The 18460-nt window shown below is 37.3% G+C and overlaps 2 protein-coding genes across 7 annotated transcripts; both read right to left on the bottom strand.

The window, feature by feature from the left end:
* Positions 1-3841: 3841 nt before the first annotated feature.
* Positions 3842-7646, bottom strand: LOC148921554 (uncharacterized). Its single transcript, XM_089041575.1, has 3 exons — positions 4444-7646; positions 4302-4364; positions 3842-4222 (listed from the first exon to the last, which is right to left on the bottom strand). Exon 1 carries the CDS (start codon positions 6907-6909, stop codon positions 5308-5310), a length of 1602 nt encoding a protein of 533 aa, XP_088897701.1. The 5' UTR covers positions 6910-7646; the 3' UTR covers positions 3842-4222; positions 4302-4364; positions 4444-5307.
* A 999-nt stretch (positions 7647-8645) lies between these two features.
* Positions 8646-15519, bottom strand: HDA9 (histone deacetylase 9). 6 transcript variants are annotated; one of them, XR_016126251.1, is made up of 15 exons: positions 15344-15519; positions 15037-15149; positions 14759-14876; positions 13908-13982; positions 13607-13826; positions 12761-12824; positions 12386-12478; positions 12186-12294; positions 11967-12016; positions 11791-11881; positions 10195-10393; positions 9995-10093; positions 9225-9342; positions 9031-9097; positions 8755-8908 (listed from the first exon to the last, which is right to left on the bottom strand). XR_016126251.1 is itself a non-coding variant. In XM_008229171.2 (14 exons), exons 1-14 carry the CDS (start codon positions 15378-15380, stop codon positions 8823-8825), a joined length of 1293 nt encoding a protein of 430 aa, XP_008227393.1. In that variant the 5' UTR covers positions 15381-15513; the 3' UTR covers positions 8646-8822. The 6 variants fall into 6 exon arrangements, 2 of the variants coding, with proteins under 2 accessions (XP_008227393.1, XP_088906990.1); XR_016126252.1 differs by having other exon boundaries at positions 10273-10393; positions 15344-15518; XR_513747.2 differs by having other exon boundaries at positions 10323-10393; positions 15344-15517.
* Between the last annotated feature and the right edge of the window lie 2941 nt (positions 15520-18460).

Below are 18460 nucleotides of genomic sequence, written 5' to 3'. Positions count from 1 at the left end.
ATACTGATTATTATTAGGGGGTTTTATTAAAATACGGGGGTTGAAATTATAAAAAAATTCAAGTATTATTTAAATATATAAACACACCCAAAATTTATCATTACATACACTCAAAACTTATTTATAAACACACCCAAAAAGTTGACTTTGAGGTTGATTTTGGATATGTTTCTATGTTTAAATAGTGCTTGAGTTTTTTTATAAATACACGTCTAGAATTGGGTTTATTTATAAATTTGTAATTATTACGAGTATAGCCGGGCGGCTTTACTGTACAAACATCATATTTGAAAAGTATAGCCGTTCGGCTTTACCATAGACGTATAGCCGTGCGGCTTTACTTGTAAATAGACTATTTCAACATTATAGCCGCACGGATATACTATTTAAATACAATATTATTATTATTTTTAGAGAAAGCCGATGGTCTTTATTGATGAAATGGATTGAAACAAAACAAGTACAAAAATAGCATGGGGGCATAGCCCAAGGAATTAGGTGAGCAGTCTCTACATATATAGGTTCAATCATCGGATTAAATAAGGAGGGAAATATTTTTGCTCACCACTTTAACCCAAGGTGTATACTCATCACATTTCTTAATATAGGACACGTGTCCATAGGCCTAACCATAGTTAAATTTTTACTTTGATTTATGTTATTATGGTTATGCTTATAGACACGTAATAAGTGTTGAAAAGAGTGGTGAACATACATCTTAGGTTAAAGTAATGAGTAAAAGTGCTCCCAACTAAGAAGCCTACCCTCTCAATCTTTCCTGAACTTATGCTTTGTTAAAAAATTACTCAAATAACAAATTTAACATCAATTATTAAATTAGAAGTACATATCTTCTCTTGAGAGTATTCATATTTTCACATAGCCTCCCAAGTTTTACAAAGTTTTCACATATTCTTTCATAAAAAAAGAAGAAAGAAAAACATAGAATTCTTTAGGCATGCTCCTTTAGCAAAGTTACCAACAATGGTTCCCAGGACATAGACATACTCATTTAGCAATTGTCAACAACAATTGTTGCAAATTTGCCATTTTCTAGTTATTATTATTATTGTTTGGATGCAAGCGATGTTGAGATAGGGGAGATTCGAACACAGAATCTTAGGCGCAGAGGTAAATACTTTTTTACCACTTGAGCTATAAGTCCTTGTCATTTCCTTGTTAATTAAGAGAAAGAAATCTGTGAAATGGAGAGGCTGGTGAAGGAGAGTTGCCAATGTTGGGAACGCTGACGCACATTGACGGGAAATAAGGCCTTGCGCACAGGTAAGCAAGGTACCTAGGTCTCTAATTTATATTATATAAATCCCTATATATACCTAGTATGCCACTGTATAAAACAAATTTATATATAAAAATTATGTTAGGTTATAATGCTACTCTTACCACATTTGTATACCACATTCTCATACCACCTTATGTGGCAGATGAGGTGGACAACACATCAATTAAAATTAATTTAAAGTTTTCTTAACTTTTATGATTTATTGACACTTTTTAATTGATGTGATTATCCACTTCATCTGCCACATAATGTGGTATGAAAATGTGGGATATAAATGTGGTAAGTGTAGCATTACTCATTATTTAATTCAAAATTAAGAAAAGCCAAACTCGAATAAATGTAAGAAATAAAACATATTGAGCCTAATTTCACATTTTTAACTATGGAAAAGAAACTTCCTGACCACAAACACTTTTTTCGCTTTATCAATTCTTTCTCAATGATTCAATGATAGGTGAAGTTCGAATCGTTTAACTGGTATGGCGATTAATGATTTCTTTTAGTTTTGAATTTCATGCTTTGTTTTTTGGGAAATTATTATAGAATTTACAAATTTCCAGTGAAGATTCACAAATTTGAAGAATTTTTTTGCTTATGTGTAAGCAAATTTGTGTTATTGTACTAGAATTTGAGATTTGATAAAGAATTTAAGTTTGTTTATCCCTTTCTTGTTGAGTACACTGTAAATTAGATATTGTTTGTTGTCTTTTTTATGTTACTATCTTAAATTTGAGTTCATATAATATTTTCTCAAAGTTCTTTCAGGAAAAATAAATCATTTAAAAAGGTTGAGGGCCACATTTTTGTAGTTTGCCGAAGGCCTCCAAAACCTTAAGACAAACCTCTGGGGAGAGGGAGCGGTTTTGCTAGTGGAGGTGGCAAGTTTTACTTGGACGTAGTATAAAATGTGATCATGCCATCCCACGGACAGTATCCGATCTCTAATTCATTCACATTTGATAGTATTAAATAAAAGGATTATTTACTCAAATGGTCTTCAAACTTATGCCTGATTTACATTTTGGTCTATAAACTAAATTATTCGTTCAAATGGTCCACAACTTCTTTATTAATTGGCGCTTTGCTCCTACTGTTACATTCTGTCAATATTGACATCAAATATAAGGGTAAAATGGTCCAGTTAAATTAATGACTTATTTATGTACATGCTCCCTGTACTTTCGAACTTGTCTCAGATTACCACATGTGTTTGCAAATGTCTCAAAATGCCCCCCCAACCTTTTAAAAATTGTCTCACGTTACCCGTTTCCTTTAGTTTTTTAGACGTTCCGTTACCAACGTTGGGCCCCACGTTGTTTTGACATTTAACCTCTTCGAATAAGGGTTTCTCAGTTCTAACAAAGGGGGAAATTGGGTGAGAATGGGAAATTGGAGAAGAGGGCTTAGGGTTTGTGAAAATTTGAGGTTGGCTTCGATTTTGGGAGAAGCTGGAGAAGAAATTAGGGGTTTATAAAACTCTAAGGTGGAGTTTGAAATTGGGAGATTGTGGAGTAGAAGATTTGGGTTGATGGAAAGAGAAGAGAAGCAAGGAGAAGCAAGGCATGCCCAATGGTGTCATTGTGGGAAGTTAGCACGAATGTAGACTTCTTGGACCAGTTCAAACCCAGAGCGGAGATTTCTAGTCTGCACAAAGTCAAAGGTAAGCATGTTTAAGATCAAATTTTCAGTCATTGTTTTGGGCATCACAAATTGATAGAGTTCTTATTGATGAAATTGTCAGTGATTGATGAAATTTTCAGTCATTTTATTAGGAAATTTTCAGTCATTGTTGTTGGTTGATACATGGAAGTGGAGAAAAAGGATGTAGGTTTTTTCAGTGGTTTTATGCAGAAATGTGTGAGCGTTCAAAGTCTTTGATACCTGGTTTGCTGAGGAAGATTGATAGGGTTGAGAAGGAAAATGCAAAGATTCGAGCAAAGTCAAAAATATTGTGGGCTGCTATGTTGCTTTCCTGGTTGGTGGTGTTTGTCATGAAGATGAATTAGGCACTTTAGCAGTAGCTCAGTGGGCACTATAATTTGAGAACAATTGTTAATGTAATGTAAGGCACTTTGGCAGTAGTTTAGTGGGCAAATTTAATTTGAGAACAAATGCTAATATAATGTAAGGCACTTTGGCAGTAGTTATGTTAGTGTAATGTAATGTAATGTAATTTGGTGTAATGTAATGTAATGCTAGTTAAGTCTGTTAATTGTAATTTGTTTACAGGTTACAAATGGTGACATGAATGTAATGCTAGTTAGTTAAGTAATGTAATGATAGTTAAGTTTGATCTATGATATGAATGGTAACTTGTTTAGAGGTTACAAATGGTGACATACTAAATGGTCAATTATCAAATGGTCAATTATCCATAACAAACATCAATAATCCCATAAATCAAATATAAGCACAAATCAAAACAGGTTCCAAAGCAGGTTCTAACCATAACAACCTTAGGAATATAAGCACAAACCAAAACAGGTTCCAAAATAGGTTCCAACCATAATAGCCTTAGGAATATATGCACAAACCAAAACAGGTTGCAAAACTATAATAGGTTCAAGGATGAAAAAAAGTGTTCCACAACATTTAAGTCTTCCCCAACATGTCTGGACCATTAAAGTCTTCCACAACATTCAAGGATGAAAAAAAAAGATCTTTGACAAAATGACTCCTCTGTTGATCTTTCATTCTCCTTCTACGTTGTTGTACTCGAGATAGTTTGGCAGGTTCAGATGCTTAAGATGGTTGGGATTCAGAAGCATCAGCTGCTTGAGATGGTTGAGATTGCGAAGCATCAACTACTTGAGATGCCTGGGATTAAGAAGGCCCTTGGGAACTGCTTGCTTGTTTCCTTTGCCTTAATTGCATACTCTGTTGTCCGCTACTTTGGTCTCCACCATATCTCCTTCTTACCTAAAACAAATAATTATTAGAAGTTTCCATGATATAAAATTTTGATTGGTGAAAACATAGTTGAAATCGTGGCACTTACTGCAAGTTTTTCGTTGGCAATGTTCCTCTTTCTAGTAGGCTTTATGTTGGGATTTCTAGGTTCCTAATAAGCAAAGTCATCAAGTCAGAAACCAAATCAAATACATTTAAATGTAAAGCAATAAGCCTATAATGACACATACCTTACAACTAATTCGATTATGCCCTTCTCCACTGCAATTGCCACACTTTAAAGGGATGTCATACCTAGGAAGCTTATATGGATTAGCAGGTTGTTTAGGTTCATCAACAGCTTGTTTTCTTGTCTTCTTAGGCCTACCAGGCTGCTTGTGGTATTTCAGAGGGAGTAATGAAGGTAAATTAATCTTCATTCACTAATCTTGGCTAGTCATAGGCATAATCATTGGTTCATAGGCTCTCAAGTAAGCCTCTTTCTTGTACACTGCATCACAAAAGTCCTTTGGATTCCCATGAAACCAACTTATTGCAACACAAGCATGCAAACATGGTATTCCATTCAAATCCCAAGCATGGCATGAACAAGAGTGGCATTCAAATCAACAGCAAAGTTGCGGCCACTATGGTGCATTACTTCAAACTTATTCTGTCCAGCAGCCTTAGGAATGCACTACTGAGCTTTTCCTTTGTTTTTCTCTAATATCTTTCTAATTCTTGGCCCAATTTGTCCATGCCATTTCTCACAAAAAATCCTTCTTTTAATCATCAACAACATTATATACAACCGAATTCTTTCTAGCAAAACATGCTTGTCTCTGGCATCCATTATGCTACGGTCGAATGCCTCACATAGGTTGTTCATAAGCATGTCACACTTGGAATCACTCTTGAAATATGCCCTACTCCAATGCCTAGGATATTTCTCTACAAGCCAATCATGTGTAGGTTTAGACAACTTCAACATCTTTCTCATCTCTACATGAAACCATGGCACTGTTGTGGCCCTAGCAATTGCTTTCATTTGATGTTTCAAAGCAAGACCTATGTGTTCCAAATAGAAGTTTCCATATAGAAGTTTCAAACAATGTCTACGCTTCTGCATGAGGGAATAGAGCATCCACATCATCTATTAACCATTTTTGTTTGTCAGTCATAAATACATAACCATAGATATTCGTAATATTCAGATTACCACTCAATAATTCTAAAAACCACAGCCACGTTGAATTGCTCTCAATATCTACATATGCGTAGGCAAGTGGAAATATTCCGTTGTTTGCATAAACTCCCATTGCAGAAAGTACTTGCCCAGGGTGAGGCCATTTGACATGACACATATCCAAGCAAACCACTGGCTTACAACCATCTAAAAACCCCTTCTTGTAGGCTGCAAGACATATGTAAATTCTCTGAAACCGTGGCCTATCACCTTCCATTTCAGATATAATGATAACTGTACTTCCCACATTTCTGGTTCTTAAATCATGAAAATAATCACACACTACTTCATATTGTTTACTGTAAGACCCCTCTACAAGGTCAATTGTCATGGCTCTTGCTCTGTACATAGTTGCTCTAGATGGTCTGTAACCATAATCTTGGTGAACTTGCTCTGCAAAAGAAGAAGCAGTCCAATTTGGCTTGAGCCTTAACTGCCTAGAATATCTTTCAGTTAACCAGCCAGCAGTGACATGTATATTTTTAGTCTCCTTACTACAAATATGTGTAGGATTAAAGGTTTTCACCTGCAGGTAAATGCTACCACTAACACTTGAAGCATGGATAACAAAAAGACAGCCCTCTTCACAGACTACTCTTATTTTGTTACGGTCATTATTCATAAATATCAACTCCCTTCCACAATTAATGGAGTATATCCTCACAACTTTTCTAAACAACTCGGCAGTTGCAAACTTTAAACCTATTTTGAAACCTGGGTTTGCCATATCAATTTCAGGTCTGAAATCTTCACCTTTTGGCGTCCTATTCTTCTTCCTTCTTAGTTCACCTACTGCATCATCTTCACTTGAAGAGCTATTTGGGCAGATAAGTGTAGGCGACTCTTCTCCATTGTCTGACTTATCATTTTCCTCTACATTAGAATCATTGTCAATGCAATCATTATCCACATAACCTTCAAACCACTTATCATCCTTCTTCAATAAGTCAATCTCTTCATCACTCTGTGCATAGTCACTGTCTTCAAAGTCTAGATCACTGCTATCATCATCCTCAGAACAGGAATATTCTTGATCACTAGTATCATTCTCCACTTGGCTTGAATTCAGGCTCACTACTTTCAAGTACAAAACTATCATCCTGCTATTTCTTTTAGGTAACGTGCTCATACAAGCTAAAAGCAAACTATCTGATATTATTTGAATGAGTCTACCAGTTCCAAACTCTTCACCATAAAAACTCACATCATACCCATCGTTATGTCCCAAATCTTTAGTCATTCCAAATAGCTTTAACATGGACATATAGTGAACCTCACAATAATCAAACCAACTGACTTCACCACCCAAATAAGACCATTCACTATTCTTTCTATTTTTAACTAGTTTACCTCCATGGAAAAACTTAAATGTGACAACCTCATCAGCATCTTTATCTGTGTAAGAGGAAGATTCACTTAACAAATAGACAAAGGTAACAAAGACAAAACAAGGACCACACAATGACCACATAAGGTGTATTGGGGCCAGCACAAAGTCAAAAAGTATATGAAAAAACCAAAAAACACTCCAGCAACACACCAGACTAGGAACACGCAAGGACCACACAATGATCACACCAAGACCACAGAGTCAAAAAGTATACAAAAAACCAAAAAACAAAACCTTAACAGCAATTCAATGCTCATGCCAAAATCAAGAAAATCGAGTGAGAATGGGTTCACTTACATATGAGTTGACAACTGCCAGATTCTTTAAGCACCACCATCTTCGCACTTTCTAGTCTTATAGTCTAACGCCAAGCCAATGATTTCTACTCTAGATTCTCCCAAAATCGAAGCCAACCTCAGATTTTCACAAACCCTAAGCCCTCTTCTCCAATTTCCCTTTCTCACCCAATTTCCCCCTTTGTTAGAACTGAGAAACCCCAATTCGAAGAGCTTAAAGGTTAAAATGAAATGGGGCCCAACACTGGTAACGGAACGTCTAAAAAGCGTGAGAACGAGTAACGTGAGACAGTTTTTAAAAGGTTGGCGGTACTTTGAGACGTTTGCAAATACATGTGGTAATATGAGACAAGTTCGAAAGCACATGGGGCATGTACATAAATAAGCCTAAATAAAATAGTAGATAAATTAAAAACTAAAAATCAAAAGGAAAAAAAAAAAAAAAACCTATTTCCCAACTCCCATCCCAATCCCCAACCCGATAACCCCATTGCCCCAGCGCCCCATCTTATTTTCCCATAGCCCACCTTATGTCCCCTCCCCATGTCCCATCCTCCTCCTCTGCAACATCATCATTAGGGTTTGGAGGTCGAGAAATCAGCTCCGACTATTGTGTTCAAGAAGTGGTCATGGGGTTGGGTCGTGAGTAAGGATCGGGGTGGGTTGCAGCTGAGGTTGAGATGGTCGTTGGGGAAGAACATCTGAAGGAGAGGGAGAACACATGAGAAGGTCGCAGGTAAGGATCGAGGTGGGTTGTGGTGAAATTTGGGATGGTTGTTAGGGAGAAGAAAATACAGAGGGAGAGGGAGAGCACATGTGAAGGTCGTGAGGGGGTAAGGATCAAGAGTGGGTTGCAGCTGAGGTGGGATGGTCGTTGGGGAGAAGAAAATACAGAGGGAAAGGGAGGGTGGTCATTGGGGAGAGAGAGAGAGAGAGAGAGAGTTTTTTGTTTTTTTAGGGTTACTTTTGTTTTTTTTATTCTTTTATAGTTTTTAATTAATTTTAAAAATAAAGAATATTTTGTATTTTGTATTTTTTAATTATATATTTTAATTTTTAGTTGTGAAAAGTCTTATTTACACCCACAAATATAGCATGTGCTACTCACATTACTAAATTTAACAAAAAATATAACGGAGACCGAAGAGCTAATTAATAAAGAGTTGGTGAACCATTTGAACAAATAATTTAGTTTAAAACCAAAATGTAAATCAAGTATTAATTTGAGGACCATTTAAGTAAATAACCCAAAATAAAATGTATAATGCTGCAACTCAAATTTGATAAAATCAAAGCTTGCAAAGCAAGAATTAAATGACAGCCCACAAGGAAAGGTGGAGAAGGACCAGGTTTTAATTTATAAAGGCTTCGATTTCATAGTTGACTGACTTGAAAGAAGCAATTTGGCGCCCTCAATCCCCAAAAAGAAAAGGCCAAGAACGCCAACTTTCTATAGCTTCTATCAGTTCCCGTGCTTCTAAAATTTCACAAACATGCCGAATCTGTACATCAAATAAAGCGTAAGATGAACACCTCTGACCCACTGGAATAACTCAAAACCAATATGAACAGGCACATCTGTGAATTCCTTGTTTCTTGATGAACAGGCCTTAACATAATTCAGTATCTAGTTAAACATTCCCTTACTGAAAAGGAAGTAAATTATGTCCAAAAGAATAAACGGTGTTCATGCCAATTTTACACATCATCCATGTTGTGATCATTATCATTGTCTCCTTCGTAATATTCATCATCACGCTGAATGTGCTTGTCTTCGGTGTGCTCTGGGAGGACAACAATTCATAAAATTAAGAAGAGTCAGCTGAAAGAAAATCAACAGATTTCAAGTCCTAACATACTAGTGCACTCTAGCGTGAGTGCTAATAATTCAAGGAATTTAACTCACGATCCACGCGTTCATCAGGGTTCTGCGCATCTTCATCAAAATCGGGAATATAAAAGTCAGGTGGAACCTGCAATAGGCAACACAATGATTCAAGTCAAATTATATGGTATATTAGTTCTACTTGGATATCAGTGTCTGAGCATGTTCAGTCCTACAATTATTGCATTGGTTGACCTAGCTATGTAAACCATTACCAGAAGTCTCATCAGTCACTAGCCTTTTCAAATATCACGTCAATGGGGTGAATGCATCCTTGAGTTGTGATAAATGGTATCAGAATCAACCTAATACCATCATGTGGGATCAAGGAAACTGCATGCCACGTAACACAAATCTGAGTCATGACAAGGATTTGAGAGATTTGACTTTAGACCCTAACGATAACCTATTTGATACCCCAGTTCTGTGTATATGGTGTGAAAGTGCGCACTGAGTGTCACACCAGTTGTGTTGGATCAATCTGGATTATATGGGAGACCCATCGGTGATCAGTTTTCTTGGAGTATCATATTAACATGGTGAGCACATCCTAAGTCACGACAACTTATATCCTGACTGCAGTCTAAGTATGATATGCTGCCATTTTATAATCTAAGGGATGGTAGAAAATGACACATAAAATATCGTCACTTAAGTTGATGGAATGCCCCAATCAATACATCTAACAGACCATGATTCTTGGATCTCTCATGCAAGCATAGATTCTATGAGTTTCACATAGCATTATAGATTTAACTTATATTGTCCTTCACGGTACTTGAAATGAGTGAACCACATCACATTAGAGCATAATTCTTTCTAGGATTTCAAGATTATGCAATTCTGACATATTATGTTGCTCGACTGTCAATCTAAACCAGTGACTAAGTGGATTTTAAAATTTTAAAAAAAATTATTTTATGGGTGGTGCCAGATTGACACTGATAAGGTAACATGCCAGATAACTGGATAACACATTGCTTACCTCTTGCATTTGTACATTAGGAGCATGTTGGATGCAACGGAGATTTTCCAAGACTTGCGTTTTAATCGTGCTAATATAGGATTTACTATTTAGGTTCTCCTGCACACCCAAAAGAAATAAAAGGAATTAAGGCTGTTCTGAATAATCATGGAAAACTGAAAAACTAGCAATGACAAAGTTTTAAGTATTTCAATATCTACCTATTAAACTGATCCTTTTTTACATACTACCAACATCAGCTGTGGCAATCAAATTGGTTCAAAGAAAGAAAATCCAACCTTTTAAAAAACGTATAATGCAAAATTATGAATTCTAATTGATGACATACTATATGTCCATTTGGAATCCTCAAAGAGAAGTCGGGAGAAAAATACTTGATATACTCGTTTTCCGGGATCTCTGCAAGAAAGAAAAATGGTAGTGGCAAATAAGACATCCATGTCCAGAATAGAACAGTACTGAAAGGGACTCCCACATGTTTTTTTTTTTAAAAAAAGGATACTCAAACTATCACTGGAGTGGTAAGATTCTCCTCACAAGAATTTGTTCTTTTTTCATTTTCAATTAATCCAATACAAAAAAGAAAAAAGAAAAAAAAAATCTCCAACAATAGAAGAATTACCAATCAATCCAAACAGAAAATACATGGAGAAGAAAATATTAATGAAAAGCCAAAAGTTGAACTAAGCACACATCTTACACGAGCAGTTCAGGAGCCAAAAAAATTACATTCAGAAGCCCATGACCAACAAGACGATAGCAAAAAGAAAGAGTAACATATAAAAGTGCATGCAGTCATTGCTAGCCAGCTAAGACAAATGCACACAAAAATCAGCAGAGCATAAGTTATCCAAACTTCCAATGCCATGATCATTGCCTAGTTACCTAAATAAATACAACATATAAATAAAACACTCCCAAAAATAAAACCATTAATTACAGGAATTTACTTGTCAACAGTCATGCATGCAGGTCACTGCTGGCTAGCGAGAAGATATGCACACAGGAACCAGCAGGGTATAGGTCATTCAACCCTCCGATGCCATGACAGTTAAAAAAGATAAGTCATATACAAAGCTGCATAACAACCCAAAACAACTTAAAATATCATACAGGATCTAGAATAAGAGCAACTGAATATAAAACCAATTCTATTTATCAATGAGTCTTGAAACAGCATTTATTTATTCCAGCACGAATCCTTATTAATATCAAGATATGCACGCTGAATGCCATTTCACATTCTGACAAACTTCTTGGAAGCAAATTAATTTTTTATAAGAAAGAGGAGAAACAGCCTCAGGAATTCTCCATGGGGATCAATATCAAAATATCATTAAAGTTTCAAATTAGATATGAATGGTTTTTTTAAATCTCAGAGAGTGAGGGAGTTATGTCAATATTATGAGTATAACAGTGCTTTTGAAATAATTTTTTTTAATATTTCGTTCCAGATGCTTATGGATATATTAACCGAAACATTAAAAATGTCACAATCAGCTTGAAGAATGTAACCTAGAAAATAATTATCATGATTATGCAATATATCTACCTGCTCCCAGCAAGCCCCAAAAAGAAGAGGGAAGAAATAGTTTATCGTAAAGTCTATACAAAGACAATGCACAACATTATGTTCAGCATTGGTTTATGAAGCCAAGATCATATCAGCTTGGTTATCTTACCTAGATTTTTTCTTAACTTGTGTTAATGAAGTTTTTCTGTTCCATTAAAAAAAAAATTAAATGAAAGTGGCAGAAATAGAGTGTATTTGATAAAACAAAAATCACTTGCTCTACCATTAGGAAGTTCTGAATCAAGAAGAACTCCAGTTTCAACAGTCCAACACCGAGCAACATTCTCTTTCGTGTATCCACCACCTCCTGTAACCTGTAGGCAGAAAACATTCCCTCTGTATGCTAGATGTATGACATTGATGAAAGGCAGGTAAGATTCAGTCCAATGAAGAACATACCAGTAAGGGTAAATTGAATTTCTTCACAAACCTAACACAATCAGCATGACCTGTAAGAAGGATTCAAATGACACCAGAGAGTAAATTTTACCACAAACCATATGCCACTACCAAAAGTTCCAAATAGCTTGAAACCATTAATAATTGAAGAATAAAACAAGTATGACATGGTTGAAGAGGAGCAAAAAAAAAATGCTTCAATTACAATAAGATACGCACCATCAATGGAGAGATTGAAGCAGCCCAAGCGGTCTCCAGCAAGAGAATCTGCCCCACATTGGAGAACTATCACGCCTGGTAGATATGTTTCAACAACCTTGGAAATAATCTACAAAATTGAAGTTTGCAAGTAAAGTTTTACACTTGACACCATCAAGCGAAAACAAAAGACAAAAATCTGCTTTTCTAAATGAACCTACAGTCTTGAAAAGTCTATTGAAGCTAGTGTCATCTATTCCATCCTTCAGTGGGACATTGATGGCATAAAACTTTCCTTCTCTTTCTCCTACTTCCTTCAAAATAAATAATGTTAATAAATACCATTAAAATTTCAACTTTAAAGACTAGCAACGGAACATAAAACATTTCCAGTAATACAACACCTCAGGTAACAGGTTATATAATGTAAATCTTTCATGCCATATTGTCATATACATGAATGCAAGACCCAAAAAAAAAAAACAAAAGCAAGCATGCTAACTAGTTGTTAACTTATTACCATGTGTCACATATGATTAACAATTTTCACCATTGAAAATACTACAAAAAACAAACAAAAAGGTTTAAAAAGTTACCTTAACATCACCCGTTCCAGGGAAAAACATATCCCCAAATTTGTGAAAACTAACCGTCATCACCCTGTCAATCAAATTTCAGTGATTCGATTAGAGTTCAACAAAATCACAAAACCAACATTAAAAATTCTGGTAACTGAACAATTAGAACATTTGTCACTATTGGAGAGCAAATTCTAGTTCTATCAACTTTTGAATTTTTATTTTATCACAGGATTGGCAACAAGCAGAAAACAGATACCAAGACTGCAATTCTTGAGTAAAAGATAAATAGGTTGGATGCAACTTAGCTTATCAAAATCTGAAGAAAGAAACTGTATAAATAATGGTGAGTGTTATTGACTCTTACATGCCTTAATTAACCAACCCAGGTCTTATCTGAGGAATCACATTACTTTCTGATAAGAACTTTTTGTTTTGACGAATTTTGATAGATAAAATAACTAATTAAGCTATACAAAGATTTAACAATTCATTATTGGACCAAATTCCCAAATACCATATGCATAAGATAGTATATTAAAACACTAATTTGTTCATCTATAAATAGTATATTACATACAGGAATGCAAACTTTTATCTTCTCCAGCAACAATTCTATCTCTTATTACCAACACCCTTTTGCTTGTAGTTTCAACATCATAGATGCAACAATTAGCAAGTTAAAAATTGTCCAGAAAAGGCACTAAACTTATATCAACACAATCAATTATTGTACATCTATTATTGCATCTAAAAATTTGAGGTAATTTTGCTAACATTAAGGTTAGCTTTATTATTGTCATAATTCTAGTGTTATTCAACTATCACATTCCTTAACCATATTATAATATACAGGTTATGTACCTATCAGTAAAATAAAAAGCTTCTTCTACGCCATCACCATGATGCACATCTATGTCAATGTACAATACTCGGGCATGATGTTTTAGAAGCTCCAAGATCCCCAAGACCAAGTCATTGATGTAACAAAATCCGGATGCCTCGCACTTCTTGGCGTGGTGTAGTCCGCCAGCCCAATTTATAGCAATGTCACAAAGTTTATTGTTCAACCTACGTGCAGCATCTGTAAAAAAAAAATTCAATCAGTACATATGGCAGAATAGTCAGAACCCACACTTTTTTGACTTCATATAACTAGAATTACCTATTGTTCCACCAGCATAAATTTGACAAAATTCAAACAAGTTATCAAATACAGGGCAATCTTCTCCAAGATTATCTGGCATAGTGAAAAACAGAAAGAATCAGTAAATTAAAAAAGCACATTAGATAGAGATTCCAGTGACTGCAGCCAAGTTAGATCTTTGAAGTGCTCATGTAGGAAGCAAACGAGAGCCACTCAAAGAGAAGAATAACTGAAAATTTATGTTGTAGAGCCAATCAGAGGTTTTTTTTAGCATCCTCTATTACAGCAAAAACACAGAAAGGTATAACAAACATTTTGAATTGGTGATTCCCAGAACCTAACTGTGCAGTCAATGACATTTCCTTTCTGCAAAACCTATTCATTGAAATTAAACTAATTAACATGGGCTGTTGATTAACACCAGATCAACCTTTTTTTGTTGATTCACATGTAATTGAGCGATAATATTAACTCGCATAAGAGCAATCAGTAAGCATTAAAAGGGTCAAGGAGAACTTCAATATTGTGGTTTAATAACTTGTTAAACATTAAAGTTGACCATGCCAAAAATCAGAAACCAGAAACACGGTCAGAGGTCATCCAATTGATTTTGACTCCACCACTTCTGCTCAACCGTGCCCTCAGGAAGTTCTAAAATTCCCCATCCCTGCATAAGAGGGTCAATCATGATTTCTTCTTTTTAGTATTCTGTAAGTGTAGTGAACAATCCTATCTCATGATCAAATTTTCTATTACAGCTCTGGCGAAATACCCTCACTTAACTTTTTTGTGTTGAAGCTCATAACAAGAACAATCTATGCACACATACAAGCAAAAAATAACAATATATAAATATCCAAGAGTCATACATCTTGCCAGTTCATTCGAGAACAAGTGCTGTGTGTCAGGCGTAATCCGATGTAGAAACTCGACATAGTCAGCTGAATGGAATTGCGCAAGCTCCACCGGATAGGCCTTATGGGGCCGCTGAGAAACACGATAATAATCAACAAAAAGATTGATACTTAAAGTCAAAACTTGCATACCCAATGATACAAAAAATGAAACCAGTTATTACTCAGTACAATAACAAAAGTGGAAATAAATAAAAACAAAAACAAATTCAGAAGTATTATGGGATACTAACATAAATTTCCATCTTCTTGTGGAGGTCATATGAGAGGACAAGATGATGGGTCATACATAGTCGGTGTGGTTTCATGGGATGGTTCGGTCCAAAGTAGACGCTACCCACATCCCCTGCAATACCCATTTTTATTGTGAAACTCAATTTCTCAACTTTCCATAATTATATGATTACAAAAACTAAATGTTCGAAGAAAAGCTATAATCCATAATTAAAGAAAACCCAAAAGGGATTATGAAGCACAAAGAGACAGAGAAAGTTTTGCTGGGGTGAGGGGTTAGGGTTGGAGGAGGAGAGAGAAGTGTACCGTCGTAAAAATAGGCGATTTTGTCCTTTGAGCGCATTTTGTTGCAAAAGTTGGAGGAGGAAGGGCAAGGCAGATGATGGCTACTGAGGTTGCGCCATTTTCAGAGCTCCAAAGAAAAAGAGAGAGAAGGTTGATATGTCCTGCTCAGTTGTACTGGATAAATCCCCTTTCTTCTTTAAAGTTTTCAACAAAAATATAACCTTAAAAAATATATTAAAAAAACCCTTTCTACGATGCTTTGCGGTCACTATTTTCAAATAGGGGGAACTTTGAAAAAACACAAAGAGAAATTTTTTGTAAAAGAAGTTAAAATGGATAAAATTACCCTTATTTATTTTTGGATTTTCTAAGGAATCTTTTACATTTGCATGTTTTTTGACAGACCCGTCCCAATTTCTCGAACCCCGAGATTTAACCCTACGGAGACCCGGCATCATACTCACGCCGGTTCACTCCTTAAATCTATGTCCTCGCTACCATAGAGGATTTAGGGCACGAGACTTTCACAAATTTCGCAGAGTCTCCCGTAAATTGAACATTTCCCCAAAATTTTCACCTGCACAAAACGCATTTTATAACCCAACCGGCAGCACGCACAATAAAATCTCATGCAATTTACATAAAGGGTCTCCGGCCTTCAAATGATTCTAGCAGAACTGCCCACCAAGTTTTTAAAATAACTTAATACATCAAACATGTATATAACAAATTCAAAATCTATTCATGCCCACCTTCACTCACTTAGTCCCAAGGACAAGCCTCAATTCAACCAAGTTTTGGGACCAACAATGAGGTCCAAACCAATCTCAATAAGACCACCTAAGTGGGGTCTAATCTGTGGCTGCACCTAGTAACTTCAGTGCCTACGTACTACTAAGGGATCAAGTCACACGTAGCTCTTTCATATCTATCCTGGCTCCTAATATCAGAGAAACCATTACAGCCATACAAATTCATACATTCTAGGATTTAATCATCACAACTCACCAAACACAATCATAATATCTCCCCATACACCGAAACATCCAAAATTACTTATGGGACCTATCCGCACGCCGGATAAACCTACGACACGTGAGAATTCATCAACATATCACATAATCCCCTCATACGACGGGACGCACCCGACCTCGAATGGGGTCCAACACGCCGCTAATCCAAAGACGTGTGCGATCTCACACCGGGCACGCTACATTCTCACCGGCCTCACACAATCATATCTCCTCATACGCCGGACGCACCCGCCACGTATGAGGTCCGCCAACACGCCGCTAATCCAAAGACGCGCGGCGACCTCACACCGGGCTCGCTACATTCTCACCACCCTCACACAATCATATCTCCTCATACGCCGGACGCACCGCCACGATGGGGTCCGCAACACTCCGCTAATCCAAAGACGCGCGGCGACCACACCGGGATCGGCTACATTCTCACCACCTCACACAATCATATCTCTCCTCATACGCCGGGACGCACCCGCCACGTATGGGGTCCGCAACACGCCGCTAATCCAAAGACGCGCGGCGACCTCACACCGGACTCGCTACATTCTCACCACCACACGGGTTTAAAGGCCTCAACATGATCACAATATGGGGGGGTACGTGGGGTAGTGCGTATAGCACTGTAAGCTAACATTCAATCACTTTATTTACCTTTATACATCCACACAATTTAATATATAATGTATAATTTCTACTCCTATACAAACATCAACCCTGGCATAGCATCTGATAATTCCGCAATTTAAATTATATAATAATATCCTAAATTCGCATAACAACCATTTAACTCGACAACGCTCAAGACCTGTCGCTAAGGTCATTCTAACCCTCCTGGGATGGTAGAACTACAACGAAAGTCTAGCGGTCAACACAGGGTCAAACTACCCAAACTTGGTCAAACAGGCCCGCGGGGCCCACGACCTCCAAATCATGATCCGAAAGTTCCTATAGGTTCTACAAGGTCTAGGACACACGTCCTGCAAGTTTGGTCCAGATCGGATGTCAGATCGCTCACGATAGCACAATCGGACGGTCACTAAAACCCTAACCCTAGGGTTGGCGTTTCTGGAGTATCCGGGACTCCATTTTATGATCCGTCAAATCCTTACATGATCCTGGTAATACCTAGATCAACATATTATAACTTCAGGACCATCCAACGGTCCAAACCTAGCGAACCCGAAAATACGCGATATGCGATATCCGTTCGGAACTCTAACGGTATCCAAAATGAGATCCGAGCACACCTACGCGCTCGTGACATCGAGAGGATCACAGGGAACAAAAGCCCTCAGCCCACGCCGCCACACGGCCGGCAGCGTGGTGTCTAAAGCGATATCGCATCGCCGGAAAACTTCCAAATCGTGAGCCAATACTCCTCCCCTAGGTAATACACCTAATTTGGAGTCACTTTTGTTCTTGGGCATACCCCAAAAATTGACCGGAGGTGGCCGGAATCGCGATCGCAAAACCGGCCGAAACCTAAATCGAAAATCGGATGATCTACACTCAAAATCGATGCAAACCTACCCAACCATCAGCTAGAGCTTGAAAAATAAGTGAGAAACCATACCTCACTTGCCATAATCGGTGGCCGGACGACGGAGAACGGCCGCGGTTTCGGCAAACAGAGCTTTTCTTCTATTTTCCGCGAAATCCCGGTGGCGGCATGACTGGATGGGGTAGGAAGAGGACGACGGCTCGGTCATTTTGGTACCTCAAGTTTGGTGGCGGACGAGAGCACGGCCGACCAAAACGTGGCTGGTTCCAGCCGTCGCGAAACCAGAGGAGAGAGGGAGAGACGCGCTGGAGAGAGAGAGAGAGACGGGGGCAATTCCGTCTTTTAACCAAAAACCCACTTCAAAATATTTACGATTATGCCACTGAGCTTCATTTGACCATATCTCTCTCGTTACAACTCCGATTCGAGCCCACTACGTGTCTACGAACTCATCTTACCGTGCTCTACGCAACGGTACAACCGAAATTCCCAAATTCCTTCTGGATAAGAAAATGACTAAAATACCCCTATCCCACGGGTAATTTCTCAATTCCACTTAAATAAATTAAAACATGGGATAAATTTGGAGTCGGGGTGTTACATTTTTTA

This window comes from Prunus mume, linkage group LG1, assembly GCF_029339155.1.
Source record: "Prunus mume cultivar Tortuosa linkage group LG1, ASM2933915v1, whole genome shotgun sequence".
Classification (NCBI taxonomy): Eukaryota; Viridiplantae; Streptophyta; class Magnoliopsida; order Rosales; family Rosaceae; genus Prunus; species Prunus mume.
Note: the sequence above shows the minus strand (reverse complement) of the source record. Positions and strands in the feature narration are given on the sequence as shown.

Coding starts and splice junctions, on each gene's coding strand:
- HDA9 (XM_008229171.2), bottom strand. CDS start 15,380: ATGCGCTCAAAGGACAAAATCGCCTATTTTTACGACG. Junction 13,827..13,907: donor TTATGCTGGTGGAACAATAG/GTAATTCTAGTT, acceptor TTTTTTTTACAG/ATGCTGCACGTAGGTTGAAC. Junction 10,094..10,322: donor GGATTCCAAATGGACATATA/GTATGTCATCAA, acceptor TTGGGTGTGCAG/GAGAACCTAAATAGTAAATC.
- LOC148921554 (XM_089041575.1), bottom strand. CDS start 6,909: ATGTGGTCATTGTGTGGTCCTTGTTTTGTCTTTGTTACCTTTGTCTAT.